The 22483-nt window shown below is 32.7% G+C and overlaps 2 protein-coding genes across 3 annotated transcripts; both read left to right on the top strand.

The window, feature by feature from the left end:
- The first annotated feature begins 2623 nt into the window (after nt 1-2623).
- On the top strand, nt 2624-4820 carry LOC131875606 (probable 2-oxoglutarate-dependent dioxygenase AOP1.2). Its single transcript, XM_059220194.1, has 4 exons — nt 2624-3020; nt 3114-3441; nt 3703-3844; nt 3999-4820. Exons 1-3 carry the CDS (start codon nt 2938-2940, stop codon nt 3730-3732), a joined length of 441 nt encoding a protein of 146 aa, XP_059076177.1. The 5' UTR covers nt 2624-2937; the 3' UTR covers nt 3733-3844; nt 3999-4820.
- Nucleotides 4821-16882: 12062 nt separating this feature from the next.
- LOC131051142 (disease resistance protein RPV1) lies at nt 16883-22027 on the top strand. 2 transcript variants are annotated; one of them, XM_059221341.1, is made up of 3 exons: nt 16883-17607; nt 18491-20720; nt 20790-22027. In XM_059221341.1, exons 1-3 carry the CDS (start codon nt 17051-17053, stop codon nt 21579-21581), a joined length of 3579 nt encoding a protein of 1192 aa, XP_059077324.1. In that variant the 5' UTR covers nt 16883-17050; the 3' UTR covers nt 21582-22027. The 2 variants fall into 2 exon arrangements, with proteins under 2 accessions (XP_059077324.1, XP_057841505.2); XM_057985522.2 differs by having other exon boundaries at nt 18491-22027.
- Nucleotides 22028-22483: the final 456 nt, after the last annotated feature.

The following is a 22483-nucleotide window of genomic DNA, read 5'->3' as shown; positions in this document are numbered from 1 at the left end:
AAGCACTAATCAAAAGAACCAAACCGTAAACCAAATCACATGATATGATCAATTAAGCTCTCGGATCACTGAACCCAATACAAAAAGATATACTGATACTAGAAATAATCCATATACTGAACCATGATCGCAATAAACCAATATGCAACCACGGGAGCAATAAATCATAGGAATATGTTGACATCAATGACAACAACATATCCTAGCAGCAACAATGTCCAACAATCTCCCCCTTTGGCATTGATGGCAACATATGAATGTGAAAACAATCAATGCAAAGGAATGAATCAACATCAACAAAAATCTAATAGGCTCCCCCTAAGATCATGCACACAAATATCAAAAGATAAAATATTTTTTCACATGCTTCTCTCCCCCTTTGATAGCAATTCCAAAGATATAAACTAATCAAGCTTCTCTCCCCCTTGGAAAAAAACTCACAGCTCTAAAATAACTAACTAACTACTCCGACTGAGTAGCAACATCAACTCATCAACTTGGATAAAAAGATCCACCAGATTGATGCATCTCAATGCACCTAGTTCTCATCAGGAGGGGCAGAGACCCCTATCTCTCAAATGCACAAATGTATCTGCAATCTGATCTTTTGAAGACACATACTCCAAATTTACTTTCTCATCACTAACTTTCTCCCTCAAGAAATGATATTTAATTAATATATGCTTCATTTTAGAATGTAGTACTAGATTCTTGGAAATATTGATAGCACTTGAATTGTCACAATAGATAACAATAGGCTCGTCATACACAACTCTAATGTCTTTCAACATCTGTTTCATCCAAACCACCTAAGTACAATTTGTATCAACAACAATGTATTCAGCTTCAGCAGCAGACAAAGATATAACATCATGTTTCTTGCTAGACCATGACACCAACTTCCTCCCCCAAAAGAATGCTCCACCGGTAGTGCTCTTCCGGTCATCTACATCACCTGCCCAATCAACATCAATATAGGCACAAAGCATAAAATCATCATTCTTTGGATACCACAACCCATAGTCAGCAGTTCCCTTCAAGTATCTGAAAATTCTTTTAACAACAGTAACATGAGTCTCTTAGGATCAACTTGAAATCTGACACAAAGGCACACGACATGCATAATATCCAGTCCAGTCTGAGTCAGGTACAATAGTCCACCAACCATTGATCTATACAAGATCTGATTCACTTTCTTAGATTCATCATTCTTAGACAATTTGCATCCAGTCACCATAGGAGTTCTAACAGGTTTAGAAACATTTAGCCCAAATTTTTTTAGCAATCCCTTCACATACGTAGATTAAGAAATGAAAATTCCTTTACCAGTCTAAGTAATCTACAATCCTAAGAAGAATATCATTTCACCTATCATAGAAATCTCAAATTCCTTTTGCATATCATCAACAAATTTCATACTCAAATCATCATCTCCTCCAAAAATATTGTCATCCACAAATACTTCAACAATCAACATGTTATCATTCTCAACCTTAAAGTATAAGTTACTACCAGTAGTACCTTTACAAAATCCTAACTCCATCAAATACTTATCTAATCTTGCATACTAGGCTCTAGGGGCTTGCCTCAGTCCATACAGATCTTTCTTCAATTTGCATACCATATCAACTTCATCTGATAAAGAAAAGCCATCTAGTTGCTCAATGTAGACTTTCTCGTCAAGATCATCATTCAAAAAGGCTAACTTGACATCCATCTGATAAACTTTGAAGTTCTTATAAGCAACAGTCTAACAACTTCAATTCTAGCTACAAGAGCAAAGATTTATTCATAATCAATACCTTCCACAATAATTCACAGAGACAACAACAATAATGCACTAAAAGTGATCTAAATAATTGAATGGAAGATGTCAGTCATTGAATTTAAAAAATCATCTAATTCGACAACAAAGTTCCTATTAGATTGTCCGTTTGAAATGAGAGACTTATTCACATTATTTATATAATAGTCAAAAAAAGATTACAAGCATCTTTCTTTATTTCAAATCTATGTACTCAAATTTAATTGAATTAGACAGGCACAATGTTCCTCCCATTTGCATAGTATCAATTATTCACGCTAGCTCTGAAAACATGATTCTAGAGATATCTTCATTTTTTGTTTGTTTGTTTGGATTTTATTTGATTGGGAGCAATGCTATCAAATCATCGACTTTAATAAATGTCTCTTAATAAGTGTAATAAATCATTTATGTTGCATCAACATAAACAAATCATCAATGCCAACTGTCAGTAGAATAGTGTTGAGGTATTATAACATTTTATGTATTTGTTTTTTTCACCTCAATAGCTCTATTTGAGATGAGAAAAACAATTGCCAAAATATTAATATAATTTTGCCGAGAGGCGATCTACAATGGGATCAATACTATCCGTAAACACAAAACGCATTTACAAAAAATTTGACGTGTTGATTTGGCAGTATAGTAGTATTGGTGGAAGACATTCTTGGCAGGTTTTGGCAGGCAATTAAGTTGAGAGGCAGTTTGAGATGAGCCCGCATTAGATTTAACCTAATAATAGTAAATCTTAGTAACTCATCACCACTAAGAATTCCCTGGACTAAGTTTTCTTTTAATTTTCCTGTGATATCTCAAATCCTCAAATCATGCCTTCCTCGCTGCAATCTCATGTCGATCTCCCTCTAATCGACATTTCACAATTTCCGTCCGACTTTCATTGCGAAGACTTAAATTGCCTTAAAAACAACCCTGTCTTAGTGGTGGTGAGAGAAGCCTGCAAAGAATGGGGATTTTTCTACATCGGAAACCACGGAATTCCAATTGATTTTCTTTAACAAGTGGAGTTCCAGAGCCGTCAACTATGTTCTGTGCCAGCAGAAGCCAAAGAAAAAACCCTCACTTGTGATCCAGCAACGGGCTATCATCGCAATCCCAAGACACAGATCTTCACCATGTTAAATTTAACAGAATCTGATTCGATTCAGGAATTGAGCAACAAGATATGGCCACAGGAGGGAAGATCAACGATTTTCAGGTATGTTAAATTGTGAGGGTTTCTGTTTCTTTATACATTTGAAATTCAAACCCTAACTCATAAATAAAAATCGGTTCTTGGATCGAATTCCAGCGAGATCTTCCGAAAATACTCTTTGCTTATGGCAGAGCTCGCACGCAAGGTCTGCAAAATAATTCTTGCCAGTCTTGGCTTGGATGTGGAGAATTTCTATCATTTTCATTTTGAAAAATACACAGCTATCATGCGAATAATTCACTACCTTTCTGATGCCAAATCTGTGGAGGAGGAGCTGCTATTACCTCATACAGATATTGGTTCCTTTACAATTCTCTACCAGGGTAATGAAGGGGGGCTTCAGATGCGATCCAAGGAAGGGGAATGGCTGAATGTGAAGCCGATCCCGAATTCATTTGTTGTCAATTTGGGAGATTCAATGAAGGTGCGAAAAAACTGAAACAAAATCTATATTTGCATATTATTTTTTTAAATGAATATGAATAGAGAAAAAGATTTGGCAGTATAGTAGTATTGGTGGAAGACATTCTTGGCAGGTTTTGGCAGGCAATTAAGTTGAGAGGCAGTTTGAGATGAGCCCGCATTAGATTTAACCTAATAATAGTAAATCTTAGTAACTCATCACCTTTTGCATGGCATTTGATTAGCTTTCTCCATTCCCACTCTTGGCCGTTATATTTTGCAGGGCATTTGTAAAAGGAAAACCGTGCAGTGATGGCAGGGTAGTGGAGGATTGGAGTCGGTGTTGGCTACTGACATATAAATTCCCTCTTCATGCTAAGGAAATATGACAGGTCTCAAAATCTTCTTCTCCAAGTCTGCAATAGGTAAAGTGTTCTCTATTCTTTTCATCTCTTTTTGCTCAAAAAACTTTAGCAACAGAAGTCATGGTGACTGCATGGGAGAGAGGAAACAGAGCATTGAGGGTAATGTCCAATTATTTTCATCTCTTTCTCAAATTTCATTCTTCCGTTGCTGCAGGTTGTTCGAGATAGGATAGTGAGGAGGTGGAATATGGAGCTGGGCAGTGACAATGAAGGGTGCCAAAATATCTAGTGGTAGTATAATGCATCTTATAAATTTTAAATATACAAAGTGAGTTTTAGTTATTTGTTGGTGGGAAGATTGAACCAATTTTTGCAGGATTCTGGATGTCTTCTTAACAATTATGGAGTAAGTTGAGGGATGCCTTGACTGTTTCTTTTCTAGATGACTCATTTGTAGATAGTAGTAAACATTTTACTCTGGAATGGGGGATGAGAGTTAGGGTATAACTTGTAATAAGTGATTTTCCATTGTTTCAATTATTTTTTATGTTTGACAAACATTATGCGACCTCCCCTGTGCATAAAATATGGTGGTGTTTGTTTGTGATTTTCTTAACATATCATATTGCCTTCAAGAAGCACCATCTGGATTCCTTCCGACTGTTGTCATTCAGGGTTGGATTTATTTTTGAAGTTGTGTAACATAAGAGGAGTTTGGCATGGGGTTTTATTTGTGGTTTCTTTGGTATAAGGAGGGATTTGCCATCATATTCCTCTCAGGGGAGTTTGGACAAAGAATCCAACACTCAAAATATATTCTTGTTATCATGTGATGTGTGGTTGTGAGGGGCAACAACATACATGTTTGTATAAAGCATGTGGATTCTTCATGAAATTGGTGGCATAGGACTTGGATTGGGGTCGTGGCTCTATATTGAACTGATACGCTTAGAATCTATATTTAAAATACAATGGGATCTATATTGAACTGAGTATTTTCAGTGTGGAGGAAGCCATGTGGATTGCTGGAGCTTTCTATTTCTGTGCATAAGGATTTATATTACAAGTTGTATATAATTCAAAGTAATTGTTGTAATCTACATTATCGAAGATTATTTTATTATTTGAGATTAACTTCTCCTACAAATATTATTGAGGTGGGTTTCATTTATTTCATCTCTTTAAATTCCAGTTCCAAACTTCACTTATTGTAAATTAAGTTATATTATCAAATGATTTCTCTAGGATATTTCTCAATAGCAGCAACATGTTATATTATCAAATGATTTCTCTGGGATATCTCTCAATAGCAGCAACATGTTATATTATCAAATGATTTCTCTGGATATCTCTGAAGAGTAGTAGCATGTTAGAACTTTAATGTGAATTTTACTTTATCCTTGTTTTTAAAAATAAAACAAAGAAAAACTTTTATTTAATTTTTCTACATTTTTATCCCTACAAATAGTAGGGCAAAGACAACCTCTAAAGAGTTCATTGGGATTAAAATATAACATGTAATCTTATTCAAAATTCTATGTCCTTCTATTTCCCATATAATAACATAACAAATTTTAGATAAAAAATTTCATAATGTATTATCATGTATTTTTCAAAAAAAATTTAGTTAATTAAAATAAATCATTGATTTTTAATTAGGGTTAGGGATAAGTTTGGGATTGGAATAAGATTAGAGTTAAGTCTAATTATAATTAAGGTTACAATTCAATCAGATTAATAGTGATGGGTGTGTTTCAATTAGTGAAGAGTTAGAATTTAATAAGTTATAAGGTTTCATAAATTTAATAAGGAATAGGGTTCAATTAGGGTAGGGCCATGTTCATTTAGGATTAGAGTTAAGGGTTATAAATGATTAGGATTTGATTAGGGGATGGATTATAGTTTAATTATGATTACAAATTTGGTTCAATAAGGCTATCATAAATTTTGAATATTGGATAATGTGCAACAATGTGTTAGGTAATAATGTAAAAAATATTGGATACAATAAGATTGACTCCAAGATTACATTTAAATGTATTTAACATTTAATTAAATTAACATATATTTGATTAAATATGCCAGAGATAAATCATTTTTTAATGATCTATTAGGTAATAATGTAAATGGGATTGCATGCAACAAGATAAACTCCAAGATTAAGGTTAAAAATATGTGTGAGAAGGATAAATATAGATTTTTCTATTTAATATAGTTGATTTAAGTATGCAAAACATAAATGTTTTTCTAATTAAAATTAAACACAAATAAAAGTTATTATATAGGGATATAAGGTATGTTTAATTTAACAAAACTTGAAATCAATTTTAAAGTTAATCAATTTAAGCTGACTTATTATTGAGCCAGCTACTTTTATTAAAAGTAACTTGGTTTTAAATTAGGGTTACAGATAAGTTTGGGATTGAAATAAGATTAGGGTTAGGTCCAATTAATGTTATTGTTACAATTCAATTAGGTTAATGGTGATAGTTATGTTTCAATTAGGGAAAGTGTTAGAGTTCAATAAGGAGTAGGGTTCAATTAGGGTTGTGATTCAATTGGAGTCAATTTTAATTCAAGATTAGAGTTAAGTTTACAAATTATTAGGATCAAAATTTGGAAACGATTATAGTTTAATTAGGATTACAATTTTGGTTCAATAAGATTTAGGGTTAGGTTTTAATAACAATTGAGGTTTAATTACTTAGTTAGGGATAAAGTTCAATAAAGTTAAATATTTATATTTAGGTTTAGCATTAGAGATAGGGCTAGGATTATTCAATATGTTAGGGTTGGGAATCAAATATGTTTAGGGTTAGGGTTTGGGTTAGAATTCAATTAGTGGAAGGGTAAGGGTTAGGGCTCATATAGAAGGGTAAGGGTTAGGGATCATATAGAAGGGTAAGGGTTAGGACTCATATAGGATTGGGTGCAACTAGGATTAGGGTTAGGGTTCAGATAATATTAGGATTATGGTTCCATAAGGTTTAGGGTTAGAGTTTAAATAGGGCATGTTTGCCTAGGGTTAGGGTTATGGTTCAATTTGGGTTAGGGTTCAAGTTTTGGTTCAATTAGACTCAAGATTAGAGACCAATTAGTGTTAAAATTTTATTAGATTTAAGATTACCATTAAAGTTTAATTAAGGTAAGGGTTAATGTTGTGGTTCAATTAGGTTAAGGATAAGTTGGGGATTGAAATAAGATTAGGGTTAGGTTCAATTAAGGTTAAGGTTAGAATTGACTTAGGTTAATAGTGAGTGGTGTATTTCAATTAGGGAAAGGGTTAGAATTTAATAAGGTATAAGGTTCAATTAGGGTTTACATTCAATTATGTTTAGGGTTAAGGTTTATAAATTATTAATATTTTATTAGGGGATGGATTATAGTTTAATTAGGATTAGAATTTTGGTTTAATAAGGGTTAGGGTTAAGTTTTAATTATAGGTAGGGATTTAATTAAGGTTAGATTTAATGTTGAATAAGAATAAATATTCAGTTAGTGTTAGGGTTAGAATTAGGGATATGATTCTTCAATATGCAGTAATGCTATTTAAACTTCTATCTACCATATAAGAACATACCAATTTTTTGATAAAGAAAATTACATAGGTAGTGGTATGCATCAAAACAAATTATATCAAATAGTTATTGTTTCATATATTTTTTAAACAATAGGGTCAACCTTTTATAATGAATTTTGATTAATAATTTATTTATTTTTCAAAAAACAAAATCTATTTAATATCACCATAATCTAAATATGATAATATGATAAAGCTCTCTATACATTTTGAATATTAAAATGTAAGACATATGATGAAATATCTATGCAACTTTTTCTATTAGGTATAATGTAAAAAGGATTGGATACAACAAGATTGACTCCAATATTATGTTTGAAAATATTTGATATTTAATTAATTTAATATATTCTATTTAAATATGCTAAACATAAATAATTTTCTAATTATCTATTGGGTAATAATTTAATAGGGATTTGTATGCAACAAGATCTTTATAAATTATTAATCTCCAACCTTACTACAAAATTGACATAAGATAGTTTGAAATGTAAGGCTTGACATAAGATATACATAAAACAAGTCTATTGCAAAGACTTTACTATTTATTAGTTGTTGAATTAAGGTCGGGCTACAATTAGATATAAGATTAGCTTTAGCCTTCAATTATGATTAAAAGAAAAAATGCTTTCAATTATGATTAAAAGAAAAAATGCTTTTCAAAATAGATATCTCTCGGCGTATTTTACATAGATTTATTTAAATATAGGTATACTAGTTATTGACATTGACAATAAATTTAAAATTAGGTCACTGAAAAAAAAGCATCACATCTATATAAGTCATTTTTATTGGATGAGTAAATATTATCAGATGATTAAAACCTAATATGAAATTAAATTATTTAAATACTAGATTAAATATTAATATTAACTAAATACAAAAAAATATATTTTATAATAAGATAATAAAAACTTGACTAAATTACAAAAATTCAGATCAAGAAAATTCATTATTGTAAAGGTAATTATAAATTGACCTAGACTTCATTACAACTAAATAACTCTTTAATACAAGTAAATGACAGTTGAATTGAAAAAATAAAAATAATTTTTTTCTAGAACATTAAAATTAGTTCTAGTTTATATTTAATGATTGTTTCATCTATAATTCATAGCTCACAGAGCACACATTATAATATTTTGGCTTTTTTTTATTGGATTGATATTTGAAATAGAATAATTTACAATATATGAAGAATTGCTACTATTATTCAAATATTATATAGTATAAAATTATCAATATGTATTACAAAATTAAATTATTCAAATACTATATTATTAACTTTTTCACGTCAACAATTCATAAAATGAAAAATAGATCATTGTATTCAAATACTATATATCATAAGATTATCAAAATTTATTATAAAATTTAATTATTCAAATACTATATTAAATATAAATATTTTTGGACACCGGATTAAAATTAGTTCATGATTACAATGTTAAATTGTTAAAAAAATCCATTAAGTAAATCAATTCATGATTATAAAATTATTGTTCAAATAAAATTTTCAGTTATTAAACGAATTATTAAAATTGGAGTTAAGTTAAATTATATAATTGTTTTTTTAATTTTTACTTCATTATTTAGCAAAGTTAATATAACTGTTGTTTAATTAAACTTCATAGTTTACGTCAATTATTTAATTCTTCTTTTATTTGAAAAGTATGAGGCATAACATTTTGGCTTTTGACTTTCTGTGTTTGGATTGGAATTTCAAATAGTGTTTATTTACAGTATGCAACTAGTGCACTACACTAGCACAAATGTCCATATGTTAATATAATTGGAATATTAATATGAAGATGCATAAAAGATATTTAAAAAAAATCAAGCTAACATCATGGAAATATGGTTGTACATTATTATTAGTCAATAGAAAGAGAGGTAAATGAAATTTGAAAAGAATACATAAATTTAAAATCATAAAAACTTTGAAAAAAAATCAAGAGAATTCTGCATGCATATTGCATATTGGTTGATAGTGTTAGAAGAAATGAAAGTAGGTGAATGCAATAGCATTCTGCCTGCCGACAAGAACTAATAAAAGGAATGGTGCGCACAGACTTTATTCGTCTAAAATATTGCTATCAACATGGCCTAGGAAGTTTCCCACCAGTTATGAACACATCTTCTTCGAACATAAGAGCAAATGTGAAGGAGGAGAGAGAAATAGTCACCACTATGTGGAAATTACGTGTAAAGTTAAAACATAGGTTGTCATCCACTTAATTTACGTGTTTGGTCGCATCATTTTGTCAGTACCTCCGTCTGCCCACTCTCTTCTTTTTAACCTATACATACATCGCACTATATCTTATCCCCTTCTAAGACATAAGACCTCTCTTTTATTGCTTATTCCCTTACTCTTCTCAGCAAGATGCCCTCCTCATTGTTTATTCTCCTCCCCTTCTCAACAAGAAGCCCTCTTTTGATGCTCTTATCCTTTATTATTTTTGTGATAAGTTCAATCCATTACCATGGCATCCACTTCTAGAGCTAGCACTAGTACTAGCACAAACCCGTCTACATCTACATCTACTTCTGATGAATCTCTTCTCAGATACGAACCCCCAAATACTAAACGTGCTTTCCAAAATGATAAGAAGTATCATGTATTTCTGAGTTTCAGGGGACCAGATGCTATCTCCGGAGCAGGACTGAATGTCTTCTTAGACATTGAGAAATCGGAAAAGGGGAAAATCATTGATTTGAGAGAGCAGTGCCATACCCATTCCTATATTTTCTAAAAGATATGCAGTCTCAACTTAGTGTCTTAGAGAGGCCGTTGCAATGTTGGAGACCCCTAGCTTGATCATTCCTTTGTTTATTTTGTTCTATATGATTTCAAATGATTGAAATGTATAACTAATTTAAATTTTCAATGTTCTTTTTTCTGTTGTCAAATTTAATAATTTTCATAATTTTTATGTCATAATTTGTTTGTTTAATTTGTATATTTTTTATTAACACATATGATGTCATTTAGGATAACTGATTTTAAGGATGGGAAAGAACAAGCGAGGAACAACCAAATCACACTTGAGGTAGGAAAGGAAAGACAAAGGGAGGACTTGAGAAGACTACGTGAAGCAATAAAAATAGGAGGATAAGGTATGCAATCTACACCAACTCAATTGCATGTACCAAATGAACCTAATGCAAACCAAGAACAAGTGTCAATCAATGATCGAACAAATGTACTTAATACAAACCAAGAATATGCACCAATATTAACACCTTCTAAAATTATTTGTAAAAAACCAAAGTATCTAATTGATGTTGATAAATTTTTTTTGAAGCCAATGCTCGATGAAATTCGTGAATGCCCTTGTAGAAGAATACCTAATAGAATATGGAAAAACTGTTTTGAGAGCTTAAATCAAACTTCAATATGCCAATAAATTATTGAAATAATAAAAAATGTGAATTTTAGAGACAATGAAAATTATTTGCTTAAGATCATATGAAAATAATAGTGAAAAATCTATAGAAATAGATCTATTTGATGCATATCAAGTAATTGGTTCGATCTCACCCTCTAAAGATGCCAACGTTACCCAACATGTTCTTACATCAACCATACTGAGCAAGCAAACTAAAAAATCTCATTTAATAAGCCACAAAAGTAAGTCATTAAAGATAAGTAGAACAACACTACACCATGCCTTAAGGAGGCAAGAGAAAATTGAGGATCCTAATAGTAATTATCTTTGGTCATTCTTGAGTAGACTTCCATGAAAAGAGAAGGTTGTTGTTGATTCATTAATAGTATTAATTAAAAAAAATTGGCACGACAACACAAGAGTTTCACCAAATCAAAGATGTTTTTTTGATTGGTCAAATCAAAGAGATGTTGTTAGAAGGTGAAATGGATCGAAAAATCATAATCCATATCCGAAACACTTTTTGGATATGACTCAAACATAATTTATGAGAAATTCTTTCAAAGATATCCTCAAAAAAAATTAGTGAAAGGTTTTTTGAAATGGCAAAACCTTTTTATGTTAAGATAAATCATGCATGCACCACATGTTGTTACAGAATGCATATTGAATTTTCCATGCATTATGATATTTATTGTCATATATGTTGTACTTTTCATACTAATGATGTTTTGGAAGGTTGTGGTATACAAACCTACCTCCAAAGTCATCAAGAGATGTTTTTTCAAGCGTATTATGCAAAAAAGATGATGGTTGCACTTTTTATAAGGTGATGTGTATGAAAGGGTCATGTGCTACATGTGATGGTTTGAAACACTTGGAAAGATTCGTACATTTAGAGAGCACACATAAAATTGGAAAGAAACTAGTGTCTTTTGGAAAATACAAGTCTCTTACATATGGGGTTAAAGATGGAAAATATTTTTAAAAATGTGAGTAAAGATATATGGGTATGTGCAAGATCATGGTGGGCCAAACTAGGCCCTTAATTGGCAATGGAAATTTAAAAAAACAGAGTTAGGCATTTTGACGTAAAAAGTTGAATAAGTTATCAAAATTATTTCAAAAATATGTAAGAACAAAACCTGTGGCAAATATAATGTAATGAGAAGGATGGCAGTAAAGTTGATGCCATTTGGAAGCATTTATATCCCATTAGTCTTTTCCATTCTAATATTCTTTAAATTTTAATCTAAATACTAAAGGAAATAGTTGGATGTGCTTGTGCAAACCTGGGTTTGGCTTTTGCATTGGTGGTTGTTATAAATTGTGTGGATTCTCACTAGATATCACTTGCTTGTCTTGCATATTATTGTAATTTTATGATTGAAAGTTAATTGAAGTTCTTAAAAATTATCTTATACTATTTTGATAGCATTGAGATGCTTATCTTAGTTAATTCTTAAGAAATCTTATTGTTGCATTTTTGAGGTTGTTATAGATTACTAAAATATGTCTCAAAAATGTCATATGTACTATATTAACTTGTTCTTTAAGAAAATTTAGGGATGTGTACTTTACACCTAACATGAAATCCCTTTTGGATCTAAAATAATAAGAAATGTAAGACAACATTGTATACAGTCTAAACCTTCTTTTAGTATCTATCATGAATTATACTATTTTATTATGGATTTATTGTGGTAGACACCCTTCATTATCATTCTAACATGAGATACCTCTTACAAATTTAAATCATCTTATCCATTTCAAATTGACCCTTTCAAAAATATTATCTATCACCTATTGATTGGAGTACTAAAAATGTCTTGTTTTGAAAATCTAGGATTATGTATTTAAAATATTATTTAGGTCACCAATATCATGAATGATGATAAAATCGTGAGAATAAATATCAATTATAATATCACATTAGTATTATTTTGATTAATTAAAGCTGGAGAGGGCTCAGACCCTTAACATAACAAGGAGGAGTTCTCACATGCAGTGAGCCCATCAACACCTAAAAAGATGACACCCCTTTTTAGAAAGTCAGGCATAAGACTAAAACACCCAACCAGAGGGAACAAGGGTCTGAAACCCACAACAAGCTTACATTTTTAGATCAAAGGGGTTTAGGAGATCACCTTGAACCATAATCCAAACAAAAACCCTTGCTTTGACAACAAAATATGCAAGGAAACAACAAGCTAACAACGAGTTTTGAAAGTCTTCTCACAACCTTTTATCTGAAGGACTTCCATGAATAGAGACATTCTTTGATAGGGGAGGAGACCAAAAAGGTCTCAAAAACAACATGTTTTGGAAGACACCCAGAAACCCTAAAATAGTAGAATCACCTAGCCATTCTAGGCAAACATGATACATGATAGTCATAGAGTGGACTAGAACAATCAAGCCAAGAGGGTTTTGAAAGACATCCCTAAACCTTACTTCAATAAGATCACCTAGCCATTCCAGAACCAAGGAGTGGACCAGCACAAAAAATTCCAAAGGGTTTTGAAAGGCATCCCTTAACCTTTGACTGGACAAATACTTTGGAAATGAAGCATCACATAGATAACGGTATTGTATAAATATATACTACACCAATTCTTCAAATGATATAGGTATCTTGTATGATTTATTTGTCATATTCAATAGTTGATTAGAGAGAGAAATTCTTAATATAAATAAGATAATTGACATATAACAATTCTCCAACTTGTCTTAAAATTATCTAAGTTATGTTAAAATGTAACTATCACTTATGTTTACAATTAATTTTCTTAGAAGAAATCGTAAAAGGATTAAAAAAAAATTCACTTAATTCTATTGAAATTTAATTATCACTTATGTTTTGTACTTGATATATTAAAAGAGGATATTCAGGTAGTCCGGAATGCATGAATGCCACCCTTGGAATGTATGTTGAGTATATGATTTTTACTTTTATAAATTATGAGTGACCATATAATACATGACATACATGGTGGGTTTTGTATGCTTACACGATGACAATTTTATAAAAGGAAAGGAGTTACATGATTGAGTAAAGTGATTAAACATAAAAGCTATAACTAGTTCTTCAAAAAGCATGATATATGTCATGAAAAATCTATATAGTCTTTATCATAATTTTCATAAAAAAAATTAGTATTAAATATGTAATTACAAAATTAAATATGTTGAGAGAAATTCTATGAATGAAAAGATGAAAAGAATGTAGATGAAGTAAAATAGAAATAGAAACATAACTAGGTATGCAAATATTGATTGTCAATAACTTCATTTAGTGATTACATTATTTTTGAGTTGTGATGTAGATGTATCTCTTGCTACTGAGGACGACAACTAAATTACATGGGGATAAATGTTATGGGACTTTTTCCCCATAGTAAAAATAAATCTATTAAAATTATTTTAAAAGAGAAATAATTATATTTATCAAATGATAATTAAAACCTCTGAGAAAGGGTGTGATGGTTTAAAAAACCAACCCTTAAGGTTTACATAAGTCATCTATGTGAGAATTCAAGAAAGGAGGGTATGGGGTGGATACATACATAGAAAGAAATACAAGAGACAAAATAATTAAAAGGAACATAAAGAGGGGATAGTTAAGGTATGTGGTTGGGCATTGGAGAAGGAGCATATAGTGTGTGTCCAACTCGGGGTACAACGTACACTCGGGAGTGTCCTAGCCAGGGTTGTGTTTATTTCATGTTGTGAAAACATGCGGGGTTGTGTGTAGGAATCATGTCCTCCTAGAGTGCTTCCTTGCTTGGAAACCCTAGGCCTATAACTAATCCTCTGTGTGTGAGAAAGTAGCCTATTTGTGACTTACATATATGTAGTAATCAATTTTATTTGTATTCATTGTCCTAATGTTTCACTGTTGCAAATTATTATCTCAATGTTTTATTATTGATTATTGATGTACATTCATGTTTATAAAAGTTCATCTTTAATATAATTGTTGTATAAATGTTTTGAATGTTCATTCAATTTTAAATAATATAAATTTATGAGTAATTAGTTTATCATTACCTTGAATAATTAATTTTGAAACTTTATTAAAATATTGTGTAAACACTTCATAATAAATAGTAAACACTTCATAATGCATCGAGTAAACATTTTAATGTGATAGGTGACTCTGACGCGATATATCCTTCGGTACCACGTGGGCTGGGGGGAGACTAGACCTCGTGACCTCGTGCTTCACCACTGGAAGCTCTCACCAATCAAGCTATGTCCCCAACCCCATAATAAATAGTAAATTAAACACCTTACTATTAAATTATTTATCTTAGATAAAAAGGTTAATTACATTAGGTTTAACTTAATATTTGATTTATTTAATATGTTGCTAATACTTAATTAATCACATGGGAAAAGTACCATTACAGGGTAAAAAAGGGGACAAGGCTTATGATTTTATATAGTTAACTCAAAAAAGATTTAGTTATGAAGTGTAGAAACTATTGACTTCACACTTTAGTAATTAAAGCTTACTTTTTAGAATTTCCAAGTAATATGAATCCTAGTTCTTTTAATAGTTATAATAGTAGAAAGATGTTTAAAAGACCAATTCTTTTAAGTTACAATTGGACACCATATTCATAAGAAATATGTTTGAAAATCCAACTAGGGCATTAACAAGAGCTCTTGTCATCTAAAGATCATTTAAAAATGACATAACATAAATAAAGAGATTCATTGAAGTTAGTGCTATTAAAGTCATTACACAACAATGGTTATACATTGAATCAAGGTGAGATGTAAGTTGTAGGAAAAGTCCATCAATTGTTGGAAAATTGATCCTTAAAAGGGGAGAGGGGGTGTTCTTCTAAGGCAATAGAATTTGGATTGGTTGTCAAGTGTTTTTTAACAGAAAAGCTCTGATGTGCTTTGAATTTTGTTAGTTATGTGAAAGAGTTGGAAATTTTGTATTAGCCTTGTAGGACTTACCATAAGTAAATTAATTGTAAACATACATGATAACTACATTTAAATATCATTTCAATAGCAATTACATGATTTTAAGACATGTTGGAGAAGTGTCAATCATTTCATTAATATGAATATTGTACTTCTAGAATACATCTCTCTCTCTCTCTCTCTCCCTCTCTCTCTCACACACAGACAAAGACACAAGCACAAAGACACGTTTTAGGAACTATCTAACCATTGAACACAATAAATAAAATCATGCAAAATGCTTGTGATGAAGAATTGATGTAGTATATATCCATGCAATACTAGTTTAATTCAGCAATCGATAACGTTTTTGTTATTTTCTTGTCATTCATGTTACTATACTAAGACTTAATATTGTCCTATAAATACACAATCTGAAATTCTCAAATCAAATTGTTTATGAATCTGAAATTTGAAAAAAAAAAAAGTTAAGATTTTTGGAAAAAATGTTTAAAATCAATAAGAAAAATATAACTACAATTATAATTCTATTCAAACAGAAATATACTCCTACGATATTTTTGAGAAATAATAAATCTTACTAATTTATTTATAAAACTAAAATATTAAAATTTAAAATAATAAGTATTTTACTCCTCTCGTGGCAAGCTGGATGGTTGAACCCTTGGCTTTGGGACCGGCACAGAGAATTAAAGTAACAAGATATATTTAAAAAATAATATGTAGCCCAAAATAGATAAATACGAATTAAAATAAAAAGGAATGGTGCGGGGGGACTTTATTCGTCTAAAATGTTGATATCAACATGGCCTAGGAAGTTTCCCATCAGTTATGAACACACCTTCTTCGAATCTAAGACCTTCACGTTTGAGATATTACCTAGCACCTTCCTTTACACTTGTCCAAAAATTATCTGTGATGATGGGTCATGTCATGCATAAGGGAGGAGAGAGAAATAGTCACCACCGTGCCGGAAATTACTTCTAAAGTTGAAAACACAGGCTGTCATCCATTTAATTTACGCGTTTGGTCACATCATTTAGGCTGTCATCCACTTAATTACGTCTAAAGTTAAAAACACAGGCTGTCATCAACTTAATTTACGCGTTTGGTCACATCATTTTGTCAGTACCTCCGTCTGTCCACTCTCTTCTTTTTAACCTATACATACATTGAACTATATTTTTTATCCCCCTTCTAAGACACAAGACCTCTCTTTTATTGCTTATTCCCCTACTCTTCTCAGCAAGAAGCCCTCCCTGTTGTTTATTCTCCTGCCCTTCTCAGCAAGAAGCCCTCTTTTATTGCTCTTCTCCATTATTATTTCTGAGATCAATTCAGTCCATTACCATGGCATCCACTTCTAGAGCTAGCACGAGCACGGAACCATCTACTTCTGAGGAATCTTTTCTCAGATACAATCCCCCGGCTCTTAAACTTGCCTTCCAAAATGATAAGAAGTATCATGTATTTCTGAGTTTCAGGGGACCAGATGTGAGAAAGACTTTTGTTGGCCATTTGTTTGAAGCTCTCTCCTTTGCAGGACTAAACGTCTTCTTAGATACTGAGAAATTAGAAAAGGGGAAAATCATAGATTTGAGCTTGGAAGCAGCAATAGAGAGCAGTGCCATACGCATTCCTATATTTTCTAAAGGCTACGCAGAGTCAACTTGGTGTCTCAGAGAGGCTGCTGAAATGTTGAGGACACCTGGCTTGATCATTCCTCTGTTTTATGATGTGGATCCAACTCATGTCAGATATCCTGAAAAGGGTTCCAGTCCCTATTGCCCATCGTTTGAAGAACATCGCCGCAAGTCATATTACGAGAAGGAAGAGATTGACCGGTGGAATGATGCCCTTAATAAGATTTGTTCTCGGTCAGGTTGGTCAATGGATATAGCAGACGGGTAAGTAGTGAACCTCACTTTCTGCTTGCTTTTCTGTTTGTTTTGAGTTAAACCATTTCTTTGATATAGGTTATCCATGTCTCCGTTTGCAATATTATTTTTTAAGCTAGGGTTTTAGTGAAGGGACTCGGACTACAATTAATGAAATAAAATGAAAGATAGCCTTATAAAATAGAGGTTGAATTAATATAGAGTTGCATGAGTAAAAACAGCTCTAATGGATTTATTGTCTACTTCAGATAATTTTATAATTTATATTTGATTAATTATTTAATTATTTAAATAATACATAATATTTGCATTTTTATTAAGTAATTTTAAATATATATATTTAATATATAAAAATTATTTTAAATTTGACATGTTGAAATTATAATTTAAATTAAAAAAAATTGTCTACCATTTTATATTTTTAATTTGTTAACTATTTAAGAAAATTTATGTTTTTACTTTGCTCTTTTTCTTATGATTTTTTTTAATATAATTATTTAACTTTACATTTGATTTCAAAATAACAAATTAATAATCACTTTTTAAATTGTGTTATCAATTAAAAAATCAAATTAGAAAATTATTTAATAAAAATTAAAAACTTTATTAAATTTTATTTTAAATATTAAATTATTAAATTCAATTTTTTTTAAACATTACATATTTTAAACCTAAAACCTTTTACTAATTTTCTATTGTTATGTTATTAATTTATACGAATTAATTAAAATTAAGCCCTCCCTCTTATTTAATATATACAAAAGATGGTTTGGTTTTCCAATTTTCTCCGTGCTTTATTTTCAGACTATCTTACTACTCTTTGCAAAGAGGTATATCTATGATAACTAACAATGCTTATGCAATCTTTATTGACCTACTCTGACTGTTGCAGCTTCGAAGCTCGACTAGTAAAGACAGTGGTGAATGACCTCATCAATACATTAGATAGAGTGCTATTACAAGTTGCCAAACATCCAGTGGGAGTGGACAGCGTTAAGGATGCCCTTATTCATAAATTAAATCTCGATTCACTGAACCCTGTTATTAAAATTGGAATATGGGGCATTGGTGGTATTGGCAAGACCACAGTTGCCAAGGCCATATACAATCAAGTTTATACTAAATTTGAGGCTACTTCCTTTGTATCTAACATCCGCACCACAGCTGCAGAGTCCGAAGGTCTTATAAAACTGCAGAAAATACTTCTCAAAGATTTAGCCAAATATAATTCAGAAGTGGACAGTGTTGACAAGGGCAAATCTTTGATTAGAGAGCATTTGACCAGAAAACGTGTGCTGCTAATTCTAGATGATGTGGATTCTGTTAAACAATTAAATGCTCTGGTTGGGGATTGGTTGGCCCATGGTAGCAGAGTAATTATAACATCTAGAGACAAACATGTTATCAATGTTGCTGAGGTTTCATCCGAATGCATCCACGAGATGAGTGGTTTGGAATTAAAAGGTGGTCTCGAGTTATTTAGCTGGTATGCTTTTCTTAGAGCACGTCCAAGTCCCAAGTACAAAGATCTGTCCAAGAGAATAGTAGAAGCTTGTAAAGGTCACCCACTTTCATTGGAAGTGATTGGGTCCTTCTTGTATGATAAGCAGGATGAGACAGGTTGCTGGGAGGAAGCTGTTCACGACATAACTCAAAATTCAGAAATTTATGACACACTTTACATTAGTTATGATGCCCTTAGTGAGGACGAAAAGGAAATATTCCTGGACATTGCTTGCTTCTTTATTGGAAAAGACAAAGCGTTGCCCATTGTATTCTGGAGCTCCCTGTACAAGAAGGTGCACACTGCTATTTCTAATCTTTCCATGAGGTTATTAATAAAGATTGATGGCAGAGGATTCTTTGATATGCATGACCATTTGCGAGATATGGGGCGGAACATTGCTGAGAAAGAAAAAAAGGGTACCCGCAAATGGGAGCCTAACGATTCAAGCACTGTATCCAATGATTTATCTCGCCTTCAGCTCATTGGAGGCAATCCACGGAGGCTGGAAATGCTTTATACAGAAGGTCTTCGCTATCTTCATTTGCAAGATATGACCATTCAATGCACGACAATGGAGACGCTGTTCTTGCCTCCCCAAAGTTTGATATGGCTAAGTTTGAAAAATTGCTCCTTTGAAGTTAGTATGGAATTGGATAGAGCAGTAAAGAAACCACGATTCTCCAGGCAATGTATAACCGGTTGGTCTAGTTTGGAGCTTTCACTCTCTCCCCAAATTTCACTTCCTAAGCTCTTTGATAGCAATAACAACCTGTCACAGCTGCGACTCCTGGTATTGGAGGACTTGGTACGGTGTCACGACTTAAGTAGCCTCCCTGATAGCATTGGCAAACTATCACATCTGCAGCTCTTGAAGTTGCGATACTGTCCGAACTTAAGCAGCCTCCCTGATACCATTGGTAACCTGTCCCAGCTTCAGAAATTGGACTTGGGTAAATGTTTTGGATTACGCAGCCTCCCTGATACCATTGGTAACCTGTCCCAGCTTCAGAAATTGGACTTGGGTTGGTTTATGAGCAGCAGCCTCCCCGATAGGATTGGCAACCTATCACAGCTGCAGAAATTGGGCTTGTCAATGTCTGAGAGCTTAAGCAGCCTCCCTGATAGCATTGGCAACCTATCACAGCTGCAGGAGTTGGACTTGTCAGGTCGTGGCAGCTTAAGCAGCCTCCCTAATAGCATTGGCAACCTATCACACCTGGCGAAGTTGGACTTGAAAGGTTGTAACAGCTTAAGCAGTCTCCCTGATAGCATTGGCAAGCTATCACAGCTGTCGGAGTTGAACTTGCTACGTTGTAACAGCTTAAGCAGCCTCCCTGATAGCATTGGCAACTTGTCACAGCTGAATAGATTGCTGTACGAGTGTGTAAACTTAAGCAGCCTCCCTGACAGCATTGGCAAGCTATCACAGCTGCAGGAGTTGGACTTGTTAGGTTGTGGCAGCTTAAGCAGCCTCCCTAATAGCATTGGCAACCTATCACAGCTGGCGAAGTTGGACTTGGAAGGTTGTAACAGCTTAAGCAGTCTCCCTGATAGCATTGGCAAGCTATCACAGCTGTCGGAGTTGAACTTGCTAGGTTGTAACAGCTTAAGCAGCCTCCCTGATAGCATTGGCAACTTGTCACAGCTGAATAGATTGCTGTACAAGTGTGTAAACTTAAGCAGCCTCCCTGACAGCATTGGCAAGCTATCACAGCTGCAGTATTTGAGCTTGGGATGTTGTAACAGCTTAAGCAGCCTCCCTGATAGCATTGGCAACCTATCACAGCTAGCGAAGTTGGACTTGGACTGTTGTAACAGCTTAAGCAGTCTCCCTGATAGCATTGGCAACCTATCACAGCTGCAGAAGTTGGACTTGGACGGTTGTAACAGCTTAAGCAGTCTCCCTGATAGCATTGGCAACCTATCACAGCTGCAGAAGTTGGACTTGTCCTTTTGTGACAGCTTAAGCATACTCCCTGATAGCATTGGCAACCTATCACAGTTGCAGGAGTTGGACTTGTTCGGTTGTGACAGCTTAAGCATACTCCCTGATAGCATTGGCAACCTATCACAGTTGCAGGGGTTGGACTTGACAAGTTGTAACAGCTTAAGCATACTCCCTGATAGCATTGGCAACTTGTCACAGCTGATTAGTTTGACACTGTGCGACTGTTATAACTTAAGCAGCCTCCCTGACAGCATTGGCAACCTATCACAGCTGGAGGAGTTGGACTTGTTCCATTGTAACAGCTTAAGCATACTCCCTGATAGCATTGGCAACCTATCACAGTTGCAGGGGTTGAACTTGATAGGTTGTAACAGCTTAAGCATACTCCCTGATAGCATTGGCAACTTGTCACAGCTGATTAGTTTGAAACTGTGCCACTGTTATAACTTAAGCAGCCTAGCCTCCCTGACAGCATTGACAACCTTCTATAGGTGCAGAACTTGTACTTGCAAGGGTGTGGGAGCTTAACCAGCCCTCTCTGATAGCATTGGCAACCAGCCACAGCTGCAGAACTAGGACGTGAGATTATGTAACAATTTAGCAGCTTCTGAACTTCAGATAGTGTGAAAGCTTAATTAGCCTTCCGAAACCATTGTCAACCTGACACAGCTGCAGCACTGAAACTTGAATTGCTGTATAGGCTTAAATAACTTCCGGCATCATTGGCAATCCGTCACATTTGTAGTGCTTTGTCTTCAAAGATGCTTTCTCACCTGTAGCATTGAGGGATTCTAATTGGGACATTTATAGCCCTTTTATATGGGAGGTAAATATAGATTTATGTATTTTTTACCTATAAAATTGAGCTCAGAGACATCAATTGAACAGGACGCGGAATGCAATGCAAATCTCTGCTGAATCTGCACCTTAACACGTCTTATTATTGAACGCCGAATTAAATTCTCTCAAGATTTTTAAGGCATAGCAAATTTCGTTTTTCTATGCTTACATGAAAATGCAAAAGCAAATTGATGATGGATAATGTTTTTTTATTGAATTTTTTAATATTTGGAAATAGGAGAATAAAGTCCACGGCATACTATAATAATTGTCAAGGGTTTTTTTTTGGTATGTAAAATTATATAAAAAAATAAATATAGGCAAGTGCAAATTTTATGAATTTAGTTTTATTTGAAATATATATAAATATATGTATGCATTTATTAATTTGTGTTATTTGATAAGGAAAAAATATTTTATTCTATTATTTATAATGTAATTAAAGGATTGATTTTAGCCCATTTTAAGAGATCTAGAAGTTGTGGAGAATTTTTTTATATTATTTTCACTTGTATATTTATGAAAGTATCAATATTTGAATCATATATTTACATTAACATCTAGGACATTCTTGCATGTTTGTTTATTAT

The sequence above is a fragment of the Cryptomeria japonica genome, chromosome 5 (genome assembly GCF_030272615.1).
Source record: "Cryptomeria japonica chromosome 5, Sugi_1.0, whole genome shotgun sequence".
NCBI lineage: Eukaryota > Viridiplantae > Streptophyta > Pinopsida > Cupressales > Cupressaceae > Cryptomeria > Cryptomeria japonica.
This window is presented reverse-complemented; position numbering and strand designations above follow the sequence as displayed.